We start from the raw sequence: 24655 nt of genomic DNA on the forward strand, positions 1-24655 counted from the left end.
CCCTGTGCCCCGAGGCCCACCCCTCCTCCCGGTCTCCTGCCGCTGCACAGAGGACCCAAGTGGGAAACTGCTCGTTCCCAGCCTCGGGGGTCTTTCATCTTGACGGGAGCACAGAGGCTGCATCAGCGTCTGGAGCAAGACTGGCGGCCCTGGCCGGAGGAGCAGTTGAGCTCAGGAGGGCGGAAGGAGCCCGGGGAGGGGCTGCCACGGGATGTCCGACACTCAGGGCCGTGCGGACTTCTTCACACGGTCCTGCCCTCAGGCTGAACGCCACAGGAGAGTGTGTGACTCAGTGCGCGTTCTCCCCCAGCACAGGCTGCCGGCTCCCAGACGGGGAACGGGAAACTTGGAACCCTGGGAGGGGGCTGCAGCGTCTCTGCTTTAAAATGCCCATGAGGCCCCGCGGGGAGAGCCTCCTGTGTGCATTTGTGAGGCCGCCGGGACGGCGGGCGTGGCGGCCAGAGGCCAGCAGCCTGCGTGGGCACTGGTGTGAGTCCCGGCTTCTGCTCCGCTGTGGTCCAGCTCCCTGCTGTGGCCTGGGAAAGCCGCAGAAGACAGCCCGAGTGCTGGGCCCCTGCGCCCACGTGGGAGACCCGGAAGAAGCTCCCGGCTTTGGCCCGGCCCAGCCCAGCTCAGACTCGGCTGCTGTGGCCATGTGGGGAGTGAACCAGTGGATGGAAGACTCCTGTCTCTCCTCTGTAACTCTGCCTTTTAATTAAATAAATAAATCTTAAAAAAAAAAAAAAAAAAAGAGGAAGAAGAAGAAGAGGAAGAGGAAGAAGCCCTCTGGGAACCCAGCCCCTCTGGCCCCAGTCATGGGCACGGGTGGGAGGAGGTGTGTGTGGGGTCCCATCAGGGCATGGTTCCTGCTGCGGGGCACACAGCCTCACGGCCTCACCCACTGGCACCTGCTCCTCTCTCTGAATTTGCCTTCGCCCCTCTCACTTCTGCTTTCCTGCAGCCAGGGAAGAGAAGGAGGGGCCGGGCTGACCTCCAGTGTGGAGCGCATGACCTTGACTCCGCGGCCCTGGGCAGGCAGAAGGGCAGAGTGCTCAGCCCAGGGCATGGTGGACACCGCTCCCCAAGGGCCTTGCCTCTCCACTCTTGTGCCCTCCTCCTTGTGCCCTGACTGCCTCTGTCCTGGAGGGCTGTGAGGCCAGGAGGCAGGAGGAGCAAGCCAGTCGGAAGCTGCCTGGAGTGTCTTCTCTGAGGCCATGGGCGCAGTAAAAGCCCACGGCTTTCCTCACAAAGCGTCATGGTTTGCACAGGATTCGGCTCCCGAGACGAGGCCAGATGTTGAAACCACAAAGTGTTTTTTAACGAGCTGTTTGAAAGGCAGAAGGACAGAGAGTGTAAGAGACCTCGCATCTGTGGGCTCGCTCCTCTAATGCCCTCAGCGGCTGGGCCTGGCCCGGCTGAAGCCGGGAGCCGGGAGCTCCATCCAGGTCTCCCAGGTGGGTGGCAGGAAGGAGCCCAAGGACTGCAGGCGCCATCTGCTGCCTCCCAGGCACAGCAGCAGGAAGCTGGATCACGAGGGGAGGTGGGACTTAATCCCAGCACTGATAGGGGACACAGCGGGGCCAAGTGTTGGCTTCACCCGCTGCACCGCAGTGCCTGCCCCCGAACCCCAAGATCTCAGGCTAATGACTGATAGTTGAGGACCCGAGGGTGGAGCGCTGATCTAAGTGGGGGCCCAGCGGGGCCAGGCACGGGGGGCTGCCCTCGGAAGGTGGCTCTTGCAGGAGGGCTGTTTCGGGGGGGGGCTGTTTCAGCGCCTGGCTGCCTGTGTTCCTCCACGCAGGCTCCACCGGACCTCAGACCCGTGGGGCCGGGGATCGTGGGCGAGAGCCTGCAGACTGAGAGCCGGCGTGACCGCCTTTCGGGTACCTTAGAGCAGTAAGAAGCCACCACAGTGTTCAGTAATTCACCGGGGTGAGAAGCCAGGCAGGGAGGGAGCACACAGGACGTGGGATGAAGCAAACTGCTAGATGACAAAACCCAGCGCTCAGCCAGCACTGGGCGGTGCTGGGCCCTGGTCGGTCTACAGGTCTGCAGGGACAACCGGTTCTGGTGACTCGGGGCAGACACAGTCTCCGTGAAGCCGCAAACGCTCGCTCCCCACCCCCCGCTCCTGGGGGAATCCAGGTGAGCTTCTTGCAAGCCGCCACTCGGCATCGCCTTGTATTCTGTGTGCTTATCTTACTGACTGGCTAAGCTTCAGCCCTGACCACAGCTCCCTGACTCACCTGAGCCACGCCTCTCCAGCCCACGCATTTTCTCCGTGAGGCACGTGGCAGCCTTCTTGTGTTTGTGTTAGGTAGGAAGTCAGTTATGAGCTTCTGTGTGTGTGACATGAAGGCCTAAAGAGAAGACATCTATGTCCAGCATATGCATCTGCTGACAATGTTTCAGGGGCAGCCCGGCCTTCGCATCCTGCCCTGCCCCTCCTACCTGACAACCTGCCAGGCACTGCGGTGCAGCGGGTAAAGCCAACACCCACTGTGTCCCCTATCAGTGCTGGGATTAAGTCCCACCTCCCCTCGTGATCCAGCCAGGTGGAGGTCCCGCCCCTTCTGCCTGACAAACCTTCCACAGTCTCCCGGTGCAGCCCAGTATCTGCATCTCAAACACCCTGCTCTGATCCCCATTCTCCAGGGGTCTTGCTCACCCTTCCTCTGAACCCAGGATGGCGCCAGCTAGGCTTCCTCCTGTCTGATACCTTCAGGGGAAAACTCAGATAGGAGCTTCTTAATATTTACAGCCATAAAATCCTGTGTTTCAGGAGGAGATGTGTGAAGACAAAGACCCATCTCCTTAAAAACCCCCGGCCTCAACCGGACTGTGCGCTCAGCCCTCTGCCTCTCTGCTGAGCTGCCCGCCTGGTCTGGCCTGGTGTAATCTCTCCACTCAACCATGTAACCTCGATCCTTCCTCCCCCCGCCCCCCCCGCCCCCAGTCCGAGCTACTACACTGTTTCCCAGGTCCTGTCTGGGGAGGTGCCCATCCATTCTTGCGGATGTCCCTTCCCTAATAAACCTTGCTATTTTACCTCCCACTACTCTCTGTCTCATGCCTGAATTCTTTTCTTGTGCGAAGACAAGAACCCTGCAATTTCTCCGGTAACATTTGGACCTGATAGCCTCCCAGTTAAACAGTAAAGCCGCCAACACAAAGCACGAGCCAAAGAATCCAGGAGCCTGCTCACGGTAGAGTTACAGCAAAGAGGCAGAGCGCGGCCGCGGTCAGCCTCGGCTGGGAATGTGCACTTCAGGTAACTGCAGTTTCTCTCCTCTGCCCGTGACCCTGAGAGTGCTTTGAGCATTCACTGGGGAGGGAACAAGTTTTAGTGAATTGTGAATGCAAAGCCTGTGTAGGAAGAGACTCCAAAAACATCAGTGGAAACGGAGTTAAATATCAGCGCTGTGGCATATTGGGTAAAGCCGCCACCTGCAGTGCTGGCATCCTATATGGGCTGCTCCACTTCCCGTCCAGCTCTCTGCTGTGGCCTGGGAAAGCAGTGGAAGATGGCCCGAGTCCTTGGGCCCCTGCACCCATGTGGGAGACCCAGAAGAAGCTCCTGGGTTCTCCGCTTTGACCCGGCTCCCTGCTGATGTGCTGGGGGAAGCAGAGGGAGACGGGGCCCTGCCACCCGTGCGGGAGACCGAGCTCCTGGCTCTGGCCTGGCCACTGCGGGAGGATCCTGTCTGTGTCTCCCTCTCTGCATTGCAGATGAGCAAGTTCCTGGGGTGAGGACACGAGTGAGCGGGCGCTGTCCCGTGGGTGGAGGACCCTGGGGAGGCTTTCCTGGGCTCCCTTTCTCAAAGCACTCTAGGGCGTCACCAAACGCCAGGAGCTCCCGGAGACAGGCGGCCAGAGCTTCGATCTCCGGTCTGCTTTTGCCGGGCCTGGCCCACTTCCCACGCCCGGGATCACCCGGCTGGTTCTTGGAGGAAATGCTTCCGGATCCCTAGCCGGCTGCCGGCTGTGCAGTTTTGACAGTCTGCTCCATTTTCTTTCTTCCTGTTAAACAGCATTTTATTATTTGAAAGGCAGAGGCAGACTCTTCCGGAACCGGAAACGGAGCAGCCGGGACTCGAACCGGCGCCCAGATCAGCCCCGCTTTCTGACCCATCCCACGCCCCACTGCGCACGCTCCCATCACGTGAGCGCGCGCAGCCGACGCGCATGCGCACATTGCCCCGGGGAAAGGGGTGGGGCCGCAGGGCGAGCGCCCGTGCGCCGGAAGTAGGCGAAACGGACTTCCGGTGGGCTCTGGGGCTCGGGTTCCGGGTTTCCCGGTGGTCGCGAGGGGCCGGCGCTGCGGCCCGGGAGCAGGGCCATGGAGAAGCTGCGGCGGGTGCTGAGCGGCCAGGACGACGAGGAGCAGGGCCTGACCGCGCAGGTAGCCGAGGGGCGGACGAGGCGGGGTCCGGGAGAATCAGGGCGCCCGCCGGCCGCGGGAGAACTGGCGCTGTCCGGGGTCCCGGGTCCGCGGAAGCCTGCCTGGAAGGCCACCCCACCTGGCCTTTGGCCGTCGGGGCCCGGGCGCCGGCTGCGGGGTGCGGCGCGGCTGTGCGGGCGGCCCGGGCCCAGCTCCTTCGGCCCCGGGGTGACCGACGGGCTGTGACTGTGTGGCGGGTGTCGTCTGCAAGCGGGGAGACGGCAGGACTTACAGGTCACTGCGAGCGACATCGCGCCCAGTGGGGAGTTACGGCCGTGACAGCCCCGTGGGGGCTTCTGTAAAACCCTGCGTCTGCTTCGCCCCGGGGCGGGAGGAGGGGCCCCGGGAGGTGTCCAGCCGCCGGGTCAGCCGCCCTTCCTGATTGCCTGTCCGGGAGCGGACGCCCGCACGCCGGCTCGGGGGCGCAGGCTCTTTCCTGCCCCCTTTCCTGCCCTGCTGTGCAGCAGAGTCGGGGCCGAGACCGGCGCGGGCGGCCGGCGGGCTCCCTACACTGGAGTCCGAGAGCCGGAAGCAGTGACCGTCAGCCGGTCGGTGGGGCGGCCCGTGCCCGTTCTCCCTGAACGTTCCTGCCAGAGATCGCCCGCCCGCTGGTTTACGCCCCCGAAGCCTGCAGCCGCTGGGGCTGGGCTGGAGCCAGGAGCCGGGGGCTCCGTCCAGGCCCCCCCACCCCGCCTGTGCAGCGGTCACCTGCCGCGCCCCAGCGTGCACCGGCAGGAGGCTGAGCCCAGGCACGCCCTGTGGGGTGCCAGCAGCCCGGGTGCATCAAACCACGCACCGCGTGCCCGTCAGGCCCTTTGACGGCTGGGGACCTGGTGCCACAGCTGCGTGCCGCGTAAAGTAAACTGTAAAACTGCGTTCCGAGGCCGGCCCTGCGCCCGGGGGCTTGGCGGGCACGGGTGGTTCCTGGTGATTGTATCGGACGGTGCAGATACCAGCATCGCCTTGGAGGACGTTCTGTCGGACAGCGCTCCTCTAAGCGCGGGGACGTGGAAGGGAGTGGACACTCACCTTGAGCAGACTGGAGGAGTGGCTGGCCGGGGGTAGAGTGACAGCGCTGTCGGGCGGTGTCCTGAGCTCATCTTCCAGCCGATTGGCAGGTTGCCGCATACGGGTGCCCGGCTCAGGATGCGGGGTTACAGGGTACCAGCACAGAGGTCGCCCACGTGGAGCTTACATTGCAGTGGGGGAAACAGAAAAAACAGTCCTGGGTGTGGGACGTGCTGAGCGCCATGGGAAGGTTTTCGGTGGGTTGAGGAGGTTGGAGGTGGTCAGATGAGACCCTGTTGGGGTGAGAGGGGGTGCAGGGGTGCCTCAGGGCGGGCGTGTCCTGCGTGTGGAGGTGCGGGTGCGGTTCCTGAGACACAGCGCCCGAGAACAGTGTGGTTGCCCCTTCCAGGCCATCGGGAGGCCCAGAGCAGGAGTGGGCAGAGGGATCTGCCGACCGTGGTCAGTGGTCCGGAGCCTGAAGCAGTCATCAGCATAGCACGTCCCTGTCCACTTCAGCAGCAGGCGTTCAGGGCAGAGGTGAAGTGGGGGATGTCTGAGGAGTGGCTGCGGGACGGGTGCGGGCGGGGTGGGAGGGGGGGCTGTGGGTTGTGAAGTCGGGCAGAGTGGGGGGGTCTGTGGGTTGTGAGGTCGGGTGGGGTGGGAGGGTAGGGGGGGCTGTGGGTTGTGAGGTCGGGCAGAGTGGGGGGGTCTGTGGGTTGTGAGGTCCGGCAGAGTGGGGGGGTCTGTGGGTTGTGAGGTTGGGGAGGTTGGGGGGGGTCTGTGGGTTGTGAGGTTGGGGAGGTTGGGGGGGGTCTGTGGGCTGTGAGGTCGGGCAGAGGAGGGGGTCTGTGGGTTGTGAGGTCGGGTGGGGTGGGGGGTCTGTGGGTTGTGAGGTCGGGCAGAGTGGGGGGGTCTGTGGGTTGTGAGGTCGGGTGGGGTGGGGGGTCTGTGGGTTGTGAGGTCGGGGAGGGTGGGGGGGTCTGTGGGTTGTGAGGTCGGGTGGGGTGGGAGGGTAGGGGGGACTGTGGGTTGTGAGGTCGGGCAGAGTGGGGGGGTTCTGTGGGTTGTGAGGTCGGGGAGGGTGGGGGGGTCTGTGGGTTGTGAGGTCGGGCAGAGTGGGGGGGTCTGTGGGTTGTGAGGTCGGGGAGGGTGGGGGGTCTGTGGGTTGTGAGGTCGGGCAGAGTGGGAGGGTGGCGGGGTCTGTGGGTTGTGAGGTTGGGCAGAGTGGGAGGGGGTCTGTGGGTTGTGAGGTCGGGCAGAGGGGGGGTCTGTGGGTTGTGCGTGTGGTGTGGGGATGACGGGAGGTGTTGGAGGGCAGAAAAGCAGGAGACACGAGTCGGAGGTCACAGTGCGTTGTTACTGACAGGCGGGTGTGGAGGAGAGGAAAAGGAACTGAGAGTGTTTATTCCAGTGTGAAGCCCCCAAGCGTGAAGACACACATGGTGGGGGTGATGGGGACCCCGTGCACAGATGCTGGCAGGACGAGGTGGAGCCAGGCACCGTGTCGTGGCAGGAAGGGCCGGGAGGGCATCTTGCCCACCACCTGTCCCGTGGTCCAGGTTGTCTGGGAGAGAGGGTGCAGGGTGCACTGCAAGTCAGAGCCAGCAGGGAGGAGAGGGGGGGAGGGGCTCAGAGCAAAGGTGCCCAGGCCGAGCGGGCTGAGGGCTCTGCGGCAGGGTGTCATCAGGAAGTGATGGGAGCACCTGGGCTGCCCAGGGTGTTGTTGACACGGGGTGGGGGGTCAGGGCAGGTGGCATCCTGCGGTCTGGGCTGCTCCATCCGCCAAGGTGGTTGGTGGCCTGGGAGAGACAGAACGGGCTGAGCCGTGGTCCTGGGCTCGCCACAGTCAGCCGACTCTGCTGCTCAGGGCGAGCCCTTCTGTGTCCAGGGCCCTGGTCTCCTTTTTGAGGTCGAATTTGTCAGCTCTGTGTCTTCACTCAGGGTTCAGTTGTTCACTCGATGTCGCTGGGCCAGGCCAACTTTATAAAGAGGCTCCCGGGGCCCACCTTTGAGGAGGCTGAGCCTCGGGACAGCAGGTGCTGGTTCTTGCGAGGACTGCCCCTGGAAGCAGAGAGCTAGGTGGGGCTGGCCTTGCTCCGTGCCTGGCACCCCCTCCCAAGAAGGACCTCTTGGTCTTGGGAGAACTACCTGGTGACCTCCCACGAGGGCCTGCCACCCCCCAGAGCCACCACCCTGGGGGCCAGGCCTCCGGCACGGGAACCCCTGGGGGACACTCAGGCCTGCTCCCAGCTACGGGGCCCCTGGGCCTCCTCTGCAGAGCTGGCCCCAGTCTGAAGCTGTGTCTCTCGCCTGTTCCCCTCAACTGCACCGGAAAGGCTTAGAGCTTGTCTTATTCCTTACGTGTATCTAGAGTCGTCCAGGTCCCTAATAGCTGTCACAAAGACTTGTTGAGTGGACAGAGCAGTGAAGGAGTGATGGGCAGTGCACAGCTGCTGAGAGGAGCCCTTGCTGGGGGGGTAACAACGGAACACCTGCAGGGGTCCTTTGCTGGACACCCGCACCCCCACGGCCACTGCAGCTTTATCAGATCTGCAAAGTATCCTACCCCGGCTTCTGTAACAAAGCACCTGAGACCCGCGGCCCAGTAGCTGCGGGGGCTCAGTTCTGGGGGGTGAAGCGCGAGATCACGGCAGACCCAGGCCCTCTCCTCCTCCCTGGTGCGGGATCGGGAAGGGGCGTGGGGGCTCTCCCGACTAGGGGATGCTGGGACCAGGCCCTCCCACCGCCAGGGCCCTGCTCTCCACCTCATCCCGTCCCCTCCCCTCCCCTCCCCTCCCCACGGCTCCACTTCCCAACACCACCACTTCAGGGGTTAGGATTGCACATAGGAGTTTTAGGGGAACATGGTAGCACAGGGTTTGAGAAAAATCATTTGTGTATGGATAGTCCATAGTCAGGATGTAACTAACTTGTCAAAATGTTTCACTTGGCAGGTGGTAATGAGAGAAAATCCCCTTTGCTAGACAAGTTAAGCTTCTCTCTGCCTCTCACCGGGAAGTTTACATCGTGGTCTTGGAGAGGGTGGAGGGGCACCCTGGGGGTCCTGGGGGAAAGGCTTCCTTTCCTGACGGAGGCTGGGAGCTGAGCCCGCAGAGGAAGCCTGGAGAGCGGGCGTGGGGAGATGGGCCGCAGGTGTTGGAGGTGGGGTGTGCGTGGGGTCCAGAGCTGTGGTGGAGCAGAGGAGACCAGGGTCTCCGAAGGGGGCTGAATGAACGGCAGGGAGGTGACTGCTTCCGGGGCTCTCAGTCAGATGAGGGGGGAGGCTGGAGTGGGCAAGCCAGCTCCCAGCCTGCGGGCCCAGAGCCCTGGGAACGAGGGCCCCCCGCGGCTAGAGGGCACCTGTGTGAAGCCTTCCTGCTTGGGGTGTGCTGGCCGAGCTCGGAGCCCGTGGGAGGGTGCAGCCCGGCATGGCGCCCTCCAGGGAGAGCCTGTGTCATTGCTGGGTCAGGCAGGGAAAGTCCCCCAAAACCTCACCCCACTGTGACTGTTGAGAGGTAGATGTGCGGTGTGACAGAGAGACCCCTGCCTGTTCCTCCCTGTGAGGTGCGAGCAGCCAGGTGCTGTTTGTGTGCCAGAGCGGGGCCCAGGCCCACACGGCACCTGCTGCGCCTGGTCGCGGGCGTCAGAGCCGGGAAGTCTGCGCACATGTGTGTAACCAGGAGCCGGGCCCACGCAGCGCTCTGGCTCTGTTGGCTCGGTGAATGACCGCACAGGCTGGGGGCAAACTCAAGTGAGCTCTTTGTCATGAGACAGACAAGCTTTAGGTGATTTCCTGCAGAAATCTCCAAGTCATCTGAGCCCCCCCCTCAAGGTGGAGATGAAGAGCCCCTCCCTGGAACCAGAAAGGGTGAGGGATGGGTGCTGTGGCAGCAGCCGGGGCTGGGGGTTCTCTGAAGCAGAGGAGGGGAGACTGGGGCAGGGGTAGAGAAAGTGGTTGACTTGAAGCAGTGAGAGTTAGGTGCCAGGCGGGAGGAGGCCCCTGCCTGCCCCACCCACCCGGAGCTGAGGAAGGAAGGCGTGGCCTGGGTGTTTTGCCAGATGGACGCAGGAGAAAGGGGATTTCAATTCTTGTTGCGGTAATGGACCTTGTGGTTCCCACTGACAGAGCAGAAGGCCCGGGGCGGCATACAGGGGCCCTGGCGTGGGAGGAGGGCAGCTGTTGCGTGTTGGAGATGGAGTGGGCCCGGTCACTGTGGGTTAGGCAATGAGAAACAGAAAGGCCAGGCTGTCTGTGTGCTTGTGGAAACCATGCCGGTTCCGTGACGTGGGTCCTGGGCGGTACTAGGGACCCGGAGTCCTGAAAGAGCAGTGCCAGGTGGAGGGCAGCTCTTGAATGGGTCGTGGTGGAGCCAGCAGGCAGTGCTGAGGGGCAGGTGCAGCGTGGAGCCCACTCGAGAGGATCTGCTCTCCAGCCATCACTGTAGCTTTGGAAGAGGACTGGTCGGAAGAGTGGGTTCGGGGTGTTTGTTCACGGAGGCCGCTGGTGACGTGGCGGCAGCCGTGCCCTGGCCACGGGGCTCGGGCTGCATTCTTCCTCCGTGGTGCGGTTGCTGCTAGGAGACGTCCCCCAGCCGGCTTGCTGAATTGGCTCGGTTGTCCTTGTAGGCAGTGTTGTTTATTGGGTCAGGAAGAGAGCACCTGAGAGCAGGGAGCGCTGCCCCCTAGAGATGTTGTACTTGGTGCTGGGGCGGTGTCTTTAGTGCAGCTGTGTTTCTCCTTTGAGGACGATGCAGAGAGAACAGAGTTGCTGGCTTGGTGGGATTGTTGCGCCCTACCTGGAAAGCAGAGTGGTTCCTGCGTGCCGTGCCGTGAGAGTGGACCTGGTGCCGCCGCCGCCGCTCAGAAAGGCAGGGCGGGTTCTCTTGTTCACTGCAGCATGGCCCCGCCTTCCCAGTCAGGAGTTGGGGATCAGTGATTTGTGTCTGTGTCCTGGGTAATTTGCAAGGCATGAGACAAGTCACTTGCTTGTGGATTGAATGTTCCCCATTTAGGAGTGGGGGTAGTTGGTCAGGGTGTTTTGTCTTTGTTTTAAATGCCGTCATGTGGAATATGCAGTCAGGGAAGAGCTCCACCAGAACGCACTGTGCTGTTTTGTTGCTGAGAGAAAAATGAACTATTGAAAACCAGCGGCTCAGCTCAGGAACAATGGGGTGATTTAAAGTTGACGGAAAGGAAAGTGGCGTTTAGAAGTCAGCATTGGGTACTGCCTCTGGTTTTAAATCGACAAATAAAATTGTATGTGCTCATGGTCTGTAACAATGTTTTGATGTGAATATGTGGCGGGATGGTTAAACTAATCAACATTCCCCCCTTTTTTTCTTTTTTACATTTTAAAAATTTTTATAAAGGTAACAAGTTTCATGTATTTTCTGTGTTTTTAACCCTCTAGGCCACCTGCTGTGTGATGTGCTTAGGGTGTATCCTGCTGCGTGTATTAGAATAGACTCAGCATTTGTCCTAATCAGGAAGCGGGAAGTGTGGGTGTTCTCCTTTCTACAGGCGTGTTTGTTCTGTGGTTAAACCGAGTGAGCGTAAACCAGTGGTACTGCTAGAAACAAGTGTGCCTGAAGTCGAGCACATTTACAATACCGTGTTAAATATGTTCAGAGTGACGTGTTGACAGCACACTTGTTCTTGTCTGCTTTCCATGCTGCGTGAGGACTCACAGGTGCATCTGCTGAGGTAAGGAATGTGACCACAGGTACCTTGTGTGTACACATCTCAGTGGGGAGTGTAAGTCCTCATCCTGTCCTGGAACAGCCGCCGCTGGCACTTCTTCAGCCTTGTTGGGAACAGAAGTAGCAGTGTGTGGCGTCACGTACAGGCGTCCGCTCAGTCACTGTGTGCTGGGATGTCACACTTGGTGAAGTGTGCGTAGTCGTTTCTGCTTTTCCCGCACAGTTAGAATTTGCACGGCACAGAGGCATGTTGATGCTGCAGATCAAATTCTCATCTCAAAAGCTGGTTTTAACGCAGTTGCGGGACACCCAGGCTTTCACAAGCTGGCAGCGGTGAACCTCCACGGTGGAACCGTCAGATGTGTGCGGTGTAGCACTCCTGGGGCCTGCTCAGGCTCCCTCTGTGGGCCGCATGCCCCCCCCCCACCCCCGGCTGCTGGGCACCCCCCGCAGGTGCTGTGCCCTCTGCTCGCCCTGGAGCTGTACGGTCTGTACAGTCAACCCCTGCCACCCCAGCCAGCAGCCAGGGGCCATCGCCGAGGGGAGGTGGCTCCGGAAAGCCAGCCTGCCCCCCACCCCCCCCCCCCGCGGGGCTCACCTGCCTGCAGCACAGGCCCGGCCCGTCTCTGGATGAGCTCGTCCTTGACGCTCCTCTGCCCTTCCATCCGACCTCCCCGCCGGGAGGTTTCTGCTGAGAGCATTTTCCAAAGGAACTACGGCCCCTCCCCGCTCAGTCTGTGTGGAGCGAGAGCGCTGCAGAGCCACGGGAGTTGAGGGGGTGAATCGCGAGTCCTGTGCCCCCGAGAGTCACTTGCCTGCCTGGTTCCGTCTCTGTCTGGCTTTAAATCCTCACGGGTGTGTGTGTGTGTGTGTGTGTGTGTGTGTGAAGATTAGTTGATAGAGTTGAAAGGCAGAATAACCGAGGAGACACGCAGACACGTAACGAGCTTCCATTGCTGATTCACTTCCCAACAGGTGCAGTAGCAAGGCGCCTGGAACCCCATTGGGGTCTCCCACGTGGGTGGCGGGGGCCTAAGGACTTGGGCCATCCTCCACTGGTTTTCCAGGCACATTAGCATGAAGCTGGATCGGACCTGAAACAGCCAGGACTTGAACCGGCACTCGGGTGTCAGGTGCCGTCCTTGCAAGCTGGTGTCTCAAGGGCAGCTTAGCCTGCTGTGCCACGGCGCTGGCCCCAAAGCGCTCGTGTGTTTTCTAACGTGTCACAGCTGCTGTCCTTCCATCTGTCAGCATGCGTCTCCTGTCCGTAACGGGGAGCAGTAGTATGTTCAGACCTGGGCAGTCGTTCTGATGTACTCTGGTGCTCCATGTCCAGCTGCCCCTTGGCAGCCTGGAAGTGGTGCTGGGATACGGGTGTGTGTTAGTGGAAGGTTGCCTGCATTTAGTGTAGAGGAGGAGCTGGGGAGTGCTGATGTGAGCACATGTTCGATTCTCTCCCTCCCAGGTGCTGGACGCCTCGTCGCTTAGCTTTAACACCAGGTTGAAGTGGTTTGCCATCTGCTTCGCAGCCGGCATCTTCTTTTCCCTCCTCGTGAGTGAAGGCTTTTGTTACTTACTTTGTTTTATACTAGACTGGCTGTCTGTTTAGTACCAGCAAGCACCTAACCCTGTTAAACACTTTTGATGGAACGTATTTAGTTAAATGAAGGGCTAGAGATCAGTAAGATGTACAAATATTTTGGGGAGATTTGCATTTTGAAATAATTTTATTTAAGAAAAATCAGCATATGTGAAAAGAGCAGGACATTCGGGGATGTAACTGTATTGCCTCTTCTACCTGCCGTTTAAGATGTTTAGGTAGGGTGAGATTCACTGACAGGTAGGAAGAGAAGTGCGTATGGCTCAATTATGTGCACTTAGCAAATCAGGGTCCAGTTAGTGCCTGACACTGAAAACCAGCGGATAGTTTTCACTATCATCAGAGACTGTGAACTAGCACATTTGTATTTTAATATTGTTAATATATTATTGCTATCATAGTGGCATATTTATGTTTTAGGCCATTAATATCATAAAGCTTTTTAATACCGCACTATCTTAACCTAGGGAACTGGATTGCTGTGGCTTCCTGGTGGCATAAAGCTCTTTGCCGTATTTTACACCCTTGGAAATCTTGCTGCCTTAGCCAGGTATGTATGTAAGTCTGACTTCTCAAACTAGTTTGTGTGCTGTCGCTTCCAAATGCACCTTTCTCTGGAGCACTGTGCTAACATAGGGCATGTTTCCGTGGCTCTGTCTGTGGTGTGATTTCAGCCACAACATTTATGTTCATTCAATAAATATTTATTGGCTCTTGTTCTGTGCCAGCTGCTATAACCGACGGAGCGTTAATGGTGACAGTAGCTTTGGGGGCACCTCCTGTGTGCCGGGGACTGGGTGCTTCACCCCTACTCCAGCACGCTCATGGGGCAGGCACTGTCACCTGGAGGTGGCAGCTCAGAGAAGGTTTGTTGCTTGCCCTCGTCACGATCCTGGTGAGCTGACTGAGGCTGGAGCCCAGGCGTGGAGCTGCCACCCTCAGCACCGTGCCGTGGACCTGGGGCTTTAGTGCGTGAGACAGTTGGGCCATAGCTGGAAAAGGATCGAGGTGTTGTGCTGCACAGAGATTTTTTTTTTTTTTTTTTAAGATTTATTGATTTCTTTGAAAGGCAGAGTTACAGAGAGGGAGAGAGAGAGAGAGAGAGGGAGAGAGAGAGAGAGAGAGAGAGACCTTCCATCTGCTGGTCCCCTCCCAGGGTTGGGCCAGGCCAGGAGCTTCTTTTGGATCTCCCACATGGATGTGGGGGCCCAAGCACACACTGATTCCAAAGCACATGAGCAGGGAGTTGGATTGGAAGTGGAGCAGCCAGGACTGCGGACGGTGCCCCTGTGGGATGCTGGTGCTGCAGATGGCTGCTTGCCCCGCTGTGCCTCAGTGCCCGCCCCCTGCACAGAGATTTTAGATGGTGTGAAGCAGCAGTGACCGGTGGCTGCTTTAGACTGGGTGTTCGGGGTCCCTCCTGAGAGCGCTGGTCGATCTTTGGTTTGCTGATTGCCTTGGTCTGTGCCGCTGTAGCGGAATACACAGCCTGGGCAGTTCACAGAGAACAGGAGCTTATTCCTCAGAGTTCTGCAGGCTGGGGGTCTGCGCTGGGGCACTGCACTGTGCCCCCTCCCGTGGCAGGAGAGAAGCCGGCAAACGGGCTGAGCGCTGCGCGGAGCTGCTCTTGCAAAGGCCCTGGTCCTGCTCCCAAGGGACAGCCCTCGTGGCCCGGCCCCTCTTGATGCCGTCGCTGTGGGCAGTGGATAGGTCCTGCTCCCGAGGGAGAGCCCTCGTGGCCCGGCCCCTCCTGATGCCTCGCTGTGGGCAGTGGATAGGTCCTGCTCCCGAGGGAGAGCCCTCGTGGCCCGGCCCCTCCTGATGCCTCGCTGTGGGCAGTGAATAGGTCACGTTCAGCCCAGGTTCGTGGGTCCCGCAGGGATGGAACTACTAAGTGGAGCCTGGTACTGTGTACAAACAGGAGACTGTTTGGCAGTGAGGGAATAAGCACATATGCACACAGGAGTGTGGACCGCCCCACACTGGGAAATACCCAACGTGATTGGGCCAAAGAGTCGCCTATAATCTAGAGAGAAAGAAAAACCAAACATGGCACCTGTCACTGGGAAGGTGGGCCTGAGAGTGGGTTAGTGGGGCAGTGGGAGAGGCCTGTCCGACAGCGCTCCACGAGGAAGGAGAGAATGGGAGCAGGTGCTCCAGGTGAGGGCCACGGCAGGGAGAGTGCTCTCCTCCTCCCACCTCCCACCCTTTTTATAAGGAGGGGGTGACACCGTAATAGGATATGCAAATGGAGTGGGGTCTGAGCATACGCCTGGTCCCTGATGGAACAGGTGCATCCTGGGAGGGTGGAGGTACCAGACTGATGACGGCATCATTGTGTGGGGTACATGAGTTCCGGCTCGCCTAGACTCACTTCCTGCCTGTTTATCCCACATCAGTGCCACAGCGATGGCACCTGGGTTTTAGAAGGGACGCCTCAAGCCACAGTAGTATGTTGGAAAAGCAGATTCATCGTGAGACTTTTCTCAAGCTAATGTAGGGTTTCTTTTTTTAAAAAGCTGTTTACTTTTGCATACCCAGACAAATTAGTTGCCTGTCTCAGTTACTGTTCTTTTTTAAGATTTATTTATTTATTTGAAAGTCAGTTTCAGAGAAAGAGAGGTCTCTATCTGTTGGCTCACTCCCCAGGTGACTGCAGTGCCCAAGGCTGGGCTGGGTTGGGCTGGGCTGGGCGAAGCCAGGAGCCAGGAGCTTCTTCCGGCTCTCTCACATGGGTGCAGGGGCCCTAGCACTTGGGCCATGCTCTCCTGTTCTCCCAGGCCATTAGCAGGGAGCTGGATCAGAAGTGGAGCAGCTGGGACTTGAACTGGCGCCCATAAGGATGCCGGCACTGCAGATGACGGCTTTACCCGTTGTGCCACAGTGCCGGCCCCACAGCTCAGTTACTTTATTTTTTTCAATAGTACCTGCTTCTTGATGGGACCCATGAAGCAACTGAAGAAAATGTTTGAAACAACAAGATTGCTTGCAACAATTGTTATGCTCGTAAGTAAATGTGGTCATTTTAAAACCTTTTATTGAAGATTTTGCTCCGTGAGAAATGATTTCTGCGTATGTTGCTGTGACTTGTTGAGTGGAGTTGTTGCGTCCTCCAGGCTGCGTGGTGTGAGTGTGGCTGGGGAAGCCTGCTTCTGTTCCTGTGTCTGGTGTGACTTCTGAGTTCATTTGCGTCTCCTTGGGAGACGTGGCGTTATTTATCATTTCCTGCCTCTTGTCCCTTGCCTGCTCACCTGCCTGACAAGTGATCCCACTTGTGTGGCTTCTGTAGCCGCGTCTTTAGAAGAGCCGCGCATTGCATTGTGGGTCAGGCCGTCCTCCTCCGGCTGAGTGTCCTCTGTCTGGAGCCTGAGCCTGGGGAGGGCGTGAGCTCACACCAGGCTTAGAAAGGCTGTGTTTGTCATCTTCTGTTTGGGTTTTGGCTGCTCACTGGGAGAGGGCCCCGTGTTCCCAGGAGCCGAACGGTCTCCGGCATCTGCTTAGGTTTTGCTCTCAGCTGTGAGCACGAGCGTTCTGAACACAGCCACCCACAGTAACTGATAAGGAGGAAGTGTTCTCAGCTGCTTCTGCCGGTCTTCTCCTGTCCAGAAAAATGCTCATTTTAGCTTACTTTTTAATTTTTTGTTTTTGTTCAACTTCCTGTTTATCACCATTTTTGTAACCTCCACTTTTGAGTTTAATATTAGAATCCGTGTCAACATACATATTACTGCTGACTCACCTAGACGACTGAGTATGAATCATTTCACGCCGTTAGCTGGAAGAAGCCTACGTTCTCTTTGTCACTTAGCCTTTCTCAGGTGTGCCTTCGTACCTTGCACAGGCAGGGTGGAGGTGAGAGACTGGAGCACGCTGGGAAGCCTGGAGCGCCGTGGCCTTTCCGTGGTGGGACGTGGCTGTTTCCCACTGATGCCTGCTGCGCAGGTGGCACCGTGGGGAGCGCTGCCGGCCCCTCCCGCGGGCCCGCTGCCCAGACACCCGACACGCTCCTCTTGGCAGCACGTAACCATGAACCAGTGTAACCAGAGCCCAGGCCTCTCCATCTCCAGCCTTAACTCCAGACTTGCCGTGTGGTTGCGCGGTGCCTGGCTTTGCGCCACAGGTGACGGGACCGCGGAGTCGCTCTCGCAGGGTGTGGGATGACGGTCTCACCTCTGTGTGAACGGTTGTTCGGAGCTGACCGTGTGCCGGCCAGCGGGTGTGACAGTCGGCGCTGTCGCGGAACCGCACAAGCGTCCGTAGGTGCAGTTTTGCCGGTCTGACCAACCGTCTTCTGGTACTGCTTCCACGCCTTCCGTTAGCCAGGGAGAGCCGGTGACCCCGTGTTGTTGGTAGTAACTTTCTGTGCGAGTGGGGACAGCGTAGCTGTGTGTTCTCGGGCTTTGAGGGGATCTAACCGCCCTGTGCTCTCCTTCCCGTAGCTGTGCCTCGTATTCACGCTGTGTGCTGCTCTCTGGGTAAGTCGCCCAGCCCTGCTGGCTTCCTCCTGACTGAGCAGTGTCCTCACGTCCCCTTCTCAGCGTAGCTCCCAGTGGGGTCTTCAGACCATCCAGAGAGATCCTGGAGTCTGACAGGGCAGTGCCCAGCGGGGTCCTCTGGGCTTTAGGGCCTGCGCCCTGCACGGGAGGCCTGTGCTCCCTCGTCCTGCTGCCGGCTCTCGGGCTGTGCTATGACCCTGTAGCTCAGGGAGGTGCTGCTCACGAGGCAGGTGTGTTGAGGAATGACAAAGTGGTTAAAAAAAAAAAAAGGAGAGAAGAAGCCGGTGTCTCGGCGTAGCAGGTAAAACTGCCACCTGCAGTGCAGGCATCCCATATGGGTACCAGTTCGAGTCCCAGCTGCTCCACTTCCGATCCAGCTCTCTGCTGGGCCTCTGCACCTGCGTGGGAGACCTGGAAGAAGCTCCTAGCTTCAGATCGGTGCAGCTCTGACCGTTGCGGCCATTTGCAGAGTGAATCAGTGAATGGAAGACCTCTCTCTCTCTCTCTCTCTCTCTCCCTCTCTCCCTCTCTCCCTCTCTCCCTCTCTCCCTCTCTCCCTCTCCCTCTCCCTCCCTCTCCCTCCCTCTCCTCTCTGTGTGTAACTCTGACTTTCAAATAAATAAATAAATCTTTAAAAAAAAAGAGAGAGAGAGAAGGCAGGAAAACAAGGCAGCAGAACCTGAGTCAGTGTTGTAGCACCAACGGGTAAGATGAGCTCTCTCCATCAGCCTTCAAGCAAATCCCATTGTTCAGTTCAGTTCCTGGTGCTGCTGACTCTTACTGTGTGTTAGCCAGCCAGCTCCCGAAGTGCTTGAGGTGGTTTGTTTTTTTTTTTTTTTTAGATTTATTTATTTATTTGAGAGAGAGAGAAAGAGGTCTTCCATTTGCTGGTTCACTCCCCAGATGGCCACAATAGCTGGAGCTGCATCAATCCAAAGCCAGGAGCCTGGAGTTTCTTCCAGGTCTCCCATGTGGGTGCAGGGGCCCAAGGACTTTGGCCATCTTCTACTGCTTTCCCAGGCCACAGCATAGAGCTGGCTTGGAAGTGGTGCAGCCAGGACTTGAACTGGTGCCCATATGGAATGCTGGCCCTGCAGGTGGCAGCTTTACCCACTATGCCACAGGCGGTTCTTGAGCTGTCGACAAAAGCATTTTTTTTTTTTTTTTTTGGAAAGGCAGTGTGTAATATATTTTAGAAATACCACGTGAAACATGTTGTGATTTTCTTTTTTGTTTTAGTGCTACATGGAGTGAACATAAGATATAATGTGCACCTCATTTATCAAAGATGATGTAAGAGGAGATTTTTAGATTTTGCATGTCCCTATGGATCATTGATTCTGATTTTAGGATGGCATAGCAAACTGTTAATGAACTGTAGACTAAAACTAAAGTAAATAAAAATTTAAAAACAATGGTGGAAAAAGAATTCCCCAAATAGGTAATTTTAAAACAATCATAGAAACTGTTTATATTATTCCAGAAGATCACAATAAAATACATTTTTCCTTTAAAATATAAGTGAGAATAAGTAAAGTAAGTAAATTCCACGTGGGAGATAGATGGATAACTAATGAGGCTGATTCTAGAAAAGCTGACTGGAGTTGGAAGACCTAACCTTTAAGAACTTAATATTGTGGGGTGGGCATTCGATGCAGCGGTTAGGGTGCTCCCGGGGTGCCCCTGGGTTGAGTCCCTGCTGTGCTCCCGAGTCCGCCTTCCTGCTGACTGTGCCTCGGGTGGCAGCCGGTGATCGCTCCGGAGGTTCGGTCCCCGCCACCCACGTAGGAGACCCGGGTGGAGTTTCTGGTTCTTGGCGTCAGCCTGGCCCAGTCCTGGCTGTTGCAGGCATTTAGGGAGTGAACCAGCCTTTCAAATCAATATATAATTGTTTCAGTAATGTTTAATATGTTTCGTAATATTCAACTTGATGGTTAGTCTTAGAATGAAATAGGGATATTTTCAGATCAGTTGTATCTTAAATTTATTAGACTAACAAAATAAATGGAGCTGCTGTCCACGTTTTTGAAGACAAGAACTTGATTGTGGAAACACTCCTTAAACGTAACCCAGTTCTCTTGACTGTTTTTAGTGGCATAAGAAGGGGCTGGCCTTACTATTCTGCATATTGCAGTTCTTGTCAATGACCTGGTAAGTCGTCTCCCGTGCTGGGTAAGTCTTCAGACTGCCTGAGAGTTGGGTGGGCAGGTGTCAGGTGGGTCCTGTGGCACCTCCAGCGTGGTTCCAGGCTGCCTCTGGGTGCCTGACGCTGGGGCGAACAGCGGAGGGTGGGTGCCTGCTCACGTGGCGACATGGCATGGCTCTCTGTGAAGAGCTGATGGACCGGCAGGTGGTGCCGTACGGGTCCATGGAAGCAAGGCCAAGTCACAGGACGGGCCCGAGAAGGACGAGTCTGCCAGGCACTGTGCGCCCGGCCGTGGGGTGATGGGGGGCTGGTTGTGATGCCGGCTCTGTGGCCGTGCTCCGAGCCGGCAGTGACGCCGTACTTGGGTCCTGCCTCCCGCTGTGTTCTGGGTGCCGAGCAGGGCTGTTCCTCTCCTTACGCCCGCGTGCAGGGCTGCGAGCGTTAGTCGGATGCCTGGCTGTGCCCGCTGGCTCCCTGCCCACCTCCAGGTCAGACGGGAGGGTGTCGGTCCTTTCTTTTCAGAGCCAGCTGTGTCTCCTCTTTGACGTTGCCCACTCGGGGCCACTGGTTCTGTTGGCCCTTTTCCTCCCTCTCTGCTGATGTAATAACAGCAAATGATAAATGTGGTTCTCTGTGTGCTCCAAATTAAGTACATGAAGTTAGCTTTTCCATTGATGTGGAAAAATTGAAATTGAATCTCGTGGTTATCTTCTAATATTTTGCCAATCCATACTTAATAGCTGATCTATTCCTGAATGAGAATGCAATTTATTTTCAGTTGTTTTGCCTCTATTAACAAAAATAAGTTTAAAGGTAACTGGAGAAGTTCAACCTTTAGCACGCATCAACCCTGGAGGGTTGGTAGGACACAGACGGTTAACTTGGCCTCTGATCGGGAATCCGAGCTGAGCCTAAGCTCCCGGGCAGTGCTGCTCTGCCGCCGGGTTCTGGGGTGCTCTGCTCTGCCGCTGGGTTCTGGGGTACACTGCTCTGCCATTGGGTTCTGGGGTACACTGCTGCTGGGTTCTGGGGTACACTGCTCTGCTGGGTTCTGGGGTGCACTGCTCTGCTGGGTTCTGGGGTGTACTGCTCTGCCGCTGGGTTCTGGGGTACACTGCTCTGCTGCTGGGTTCTGGGGTACACTGCTCTGCTGGGTTCTGGGGTACACTGCTCTGCCGCTGGGTTCTGGGGTACACTGCTGCTGGGTTCTGGGGTGCACTGCTCTGCTGGGTTCTGGGGTGCACTGCTCTGCTGGGTTCTGGGGCACACTGCTCTGCCGCTGGGTTCTGGGGTACACTGCTGCTGGGTTCTGGGGTGCACTGCTCTGCCGCTGGGTTCTGGGGTACACTGCTGCTGGGTTCTGGGGTGCACTGCTCTGCCGCTGGGTTCTGGGGTGCTGTGGGTTCTGGGGTGCTGCTGGGTTCTGGGGTGCTGTGGGTTCTGGGGTGCACTGCTCTGCCATTGGGTTCTGGGGTACACTGCTCTGCTGTTGGGTTCTGGGGTGCTGTGGGTTCTGGGGGCGCAGTGCCCTGCCGTTGGGTGTAGCCCCTTGGTTGAAAGAAAATCATTTAGATGAGATTTCAACGTGCTTGGTTTTTTCTTGCAGGTACAGTCTGTCGTACATCCCATATGCAAGGTGAGCTTGTTTAAATTTCATTTTATTTCTGGCCCTTTAATTGCCTTTACACAAATTTAGGAATTTAAAGTATTTTTACATTAAAGATTGTTTTAAAGACTTTGCATGGTTGACTTTGACTTCCTTCCTGCTGAGATGGGTGGACGTCTGCAGTGGGTGGCAGGTGTGGGCTCTGAGGGGTGGACGTCTGCAGTGAGTGACCCAGGTGTGGGCTCTGAGGGGTGGACGTCTGCAGTGAGAGTGACCCAGGTGTGGGCTCTGAGGGGTGGACGTCTGCAGTGGGTGGCAGGTGTGGGCTCTGAGGGGTGGACGTCTGCAGTGGGTGGCAGGTGTGGGCTCTGAGGGGGTGGGCTCTGGGGGGTGGACGTCTGCAGTGGGTGGCAGGGGTGGGCTCTGAGCCTGCACGGGTGTCTCCTCTTGAATTCTGGCTGCTGGGGAGTTGCAGCAGGAGATGGCAGACTCTGCACGGCTGTAATGGGCACTAGCTAGATGCAGGCTTCTTTAAACCGTTTCTGCTCTTGGAAGTAGCTTAGTGACGCTCTCAGGTGAGATGCTTGCCTGTTCATCCAGAGACACAGTGTAGGCTGTGTGTTGAGCGGTGACTGCCGTTTTCTTACATCTGTGGAAGAGCAAACAACATCAGTCCACCTTGAAAACTGGTAGATGCAGAGAGGCTGCCGGTGAGGCCCCGGTGCTGCTCTGTGGCGTCCGTCAGGTGTGCGCCTCCTGTCTGGAGAAGGAGACTGTAGACACGCTGTGGGGGTTGCGTTTCGAGTGGGTGGTTCTTGATGAGCTTAGAAGGAGACACGCAGAGTGTGCTGCACGTGAGAGCTGGCCAGGTCAGGGCGGGCCCCGGAGGCCAGGGCAGGGCAGGCGTGGCTCGGCTCTGGAGCTGCCCCCGCGTCCCAGAGGCCGGGGTCCTGCGATGCGGGGCAGGAGGGGCAGGAGGGCAGGAGCCGCCGAGTCTCAGGTTGTGTTAGTGGATTTATAACAGTCTCCTTCATGCGTAGGGTATTAGTGGTAGTTCAGACACCTAGTTACAGAAGCACATGAATTCTCAGGGTGCTTGTGTAAGTTGTTTGCTTTTAAAGTGCTATTTAGATTGATTTCTCGGTGTTAAGGCCAGCTTGTGTGTGGATACGGTTTCCTAGGATGGGTGCAGGTTCAGAAGGCAATGCAGTGTTGCCAGACCTCAGGTCCCGGTTGCGGGCGAAACCCGGCAGAGTTTTCACGACTGGAAACGTGGGGGGACCCTGCGTCCTGGGCAGGGGCGGTGCGTGGGGGGACCCTGCGTCCTGGGCGGGGGCGGTGCGTGGGGGGACCCTGCGTCCTGGGCGGGGGCGGTGCGTGGGGGGACCCTGCGTCCTGGGCGGGGGCGGTGCGTGGGGGGACCCTGCGTCCTGGGCGGGAGGCGGTGCGTGGGGGGACCCTGCGTCCTGGGCGGGGGCGGTGCGTGGGGGGACCCTGCGTCCTGGGCGGGGGCGGTGCGTGGGGGGACCCTGCGTCCTGGGCGGGAGGCGGTGCGTGGGGGGACCCTGCGTCCTGGGCGGGGGCGGTGCGTGGGGGGACCCTGCGTCCTGGGCGGGGGCGGTGCGTGGGGGGACCCTGCGTCCTGGGCGGGGGCGGCGCTGTGCGGGCTGCACTGTGCTCCTGAGGACTGAATGCTTGCCTCCCTCCCGTCTGCCCTCAGGGACGCAGTCATCAAATGCTGCTCTTCTCTCCTGAGTTGAGACCCCGAGCTGGGGAAGGAGCGCGAGTGCTGAGCCGCGGTGCCGTGAGGTTTGCCCGGTGGAGAGCACTCCAGGCCGTGACGGCCGCAGCCCGCCCGCCCGGTTTCCTGGTAAAACGACCTGTTTGATTAAACTGTTAAATGCCTGTAGCCGTAGGTTCCTGTGTCTCAGTGTGCTCTTCCAGAGATAAGGAGGTGTGATCATGGGAGTCGTGACTCCCTGCGGCCTCTGAGACTGAACGTGGGAAGCGTCCACCCGTGTGCCAGAACGTTCGGCTTCGTTGGCTTTTTTAAATGTCCGCCTGTTTTTTAAACTTTAAATGTGAACTTTTTACTTTGAGGCTAAAAATTGCTTATTACGTGTAATAGAAAGTAATATATAAATGTTTATATTTTGAAATAAATTTACCCTTGGAAAATAGCATTTTCTGGATCAAATGTGCAATACTTGAAATGATTGATTTCAGTAAAACAGGTCAGGCACAGGGCAGCTTTTCTGTAGAAAACCAGGTGAGGGGCTGTGTCCCCACGCCACTGGGCAGACGTGAACGGTCGCGGGGCTGTGCAAGTCCAGGAGGAGGGCGGAGAAGTGGCCCTCGTGGCCCGGGGCGGCGGGGGAGGGGCGGCTGCTTTTGCCCCAGGGCTGGAGGTCGGGTCACTGGCCAGAGCCCTGGGAGGGCAGTGTGGTAGGGCCGGGCCTTGGAGGAGAGAGCCCAGTAACCCCCGCTGTGCTCCCCCCCGCCCCCTCAGCTGGTCAGTTGCTGGCGGGTGTGTACGGTCAAGGGTGGCCAGGCAGAGGCCAGCGTGGCGCTGGTGTGGGAGGCAGGGCAGCCTGGGCGGTGGCGGAGTGACTGCTAGCAGTCAGCCTGCTGCGCGAGTGCCGGGACAGTGTTGTGCAGGGAACAGTGGGGAGGTGGGCAGAGGTGCGAGCCCCTGCAAGACAGGACGCGATGGCCGGGCGTTGTAGCTAATTCAGGCGGACGTCGCCAAGGAGGGCAGTGGGAGCGTGGCGGGAGAGGAGGCCGGGGCAGCCCCGAAGGACGTCGGCAGTCAGAGGCACACCTCTGCAGGTCACCCCGCCCGGCCCGGCGACCCCCAGGACGCTGGCTGAGTGCAGACGGCCAGCTCGGGGCCAGGCCGCGCGTGCACCGCTGAGGAGCAGCAGTGGTAGTAAACACGGAGGAGACCCTGGTTCTCAGGACAGACAGGGCAGAGGAAGGCTGGGCGTACGCCCTCCAGGCACCTGGCCCGTCCACGTCCGCCTGCTCACAGCCCCACGGCCTGGTCAAGGAGCCCTGGTTTGTGGACACCCACGGTCCACGCCGCCTGCGGTAGCACAGGGCGCGCAGAGGCCTGCGTGTCGCCAGGACTGCCCCTGCGGCGTGCTCTCCCCGTGGAGACCGCCCCATCCAGGTGGTGTTGGCTTGCCCTGGGTCCTGATTTGCTGAGGGTTTGAGCTGACCAAAGAAAGGGGCCCTCTTCCCTCTGGAAGTCATCAGGAGAGGACAGGTCAGCTGGAACATCGTGACTCAAGCAGCCGCTGACCCCTGCAGGGGCAGTGACGCGCGGTGAGCAGAGCCTGCAGGCTGTCTTGAAAGGAGCCGGCCTCCCCAGACGGAAGACGAGTCGGAGGCCTCCACGGGGGTTAGCGCACCGGAAGTGGCGCCTGGAGGCGCCTGGCTGTGCGCTGGGCACGCAGGAGGTCCCCAGGGGCCTGTGGAGCAGCTTTGCGTGAAGACGCCCCCCATGGGGGGGCGTAACCTTGGGGCGCAGAAGGGGCTGTTCCTGCACCGAGGGGTGAGGAGACACCCACCTGCCTGTGTGGCGCTCAGGCTTCCGTGATGGGTCGGCCGATGGCCTCAGGCCTAGCCAGGACGTCCGGGGCCGTGGGGGCGGGGGT

The 24655-nt window shown here is 58.6% G+C and overlaps 1 protein-coding gene across 2 annotated transcripts; it reads left to right on the top strand.

The window, feature by feature from the left end:
* Positions 1-4189: 4189 nt before the first annotated feature.
* On the top strand, positions 4190-23176 carry SFT2D1 (SFT2 domain containing 1). Of its 2 annotated transcripts, XM_051854185.2 has the most exons (8): positions 4190-4402; positions 12614-12700; positions 13216-13298; positions 15673-15754; positions 17188-17223; positions 19337-19395; positions 20997-21026; positions 22717-23176. In XM_051854185.2, the coding sequence occupies exons 1-8, from the start codon at positions 4340-4342 to the stop codon at positions 22754-22756; spliced, it is 480 nt and encodes a 159-aa protein (XP_051710145.1). In that variant the 5' UTR covers positions 4190-4339; the 3' UTR covers positions 22757-23176. The 2 variants fall into 2 exon arrangements, with proteins under 2 accessions (XP_051710145.1, XP_069929391.1); XM_070073290.1 differs by lacking the exon at positions 12614-12700 and having other exon boundaries at positions 4220-4402.
* The last annotated feature ends 1479 nt before the right edge of the window (positions 23177-24655 follow it).

Source organism: Oryctolagus cuniculus, chromosome 5 (assembly GCF_964237555.1).
Source record: "Oryctolagus cuniculus chromosome 5, mOryCun1.1, whole genome shotgun sequence".
In the NCBI taxonomy this organism is placed as follows: Eukaryota; Metazoa; Chordata; class Mammalia; order Lagomorpha; family Leporidae; genus Oryctolagus; species Oryctolagus cuniculus.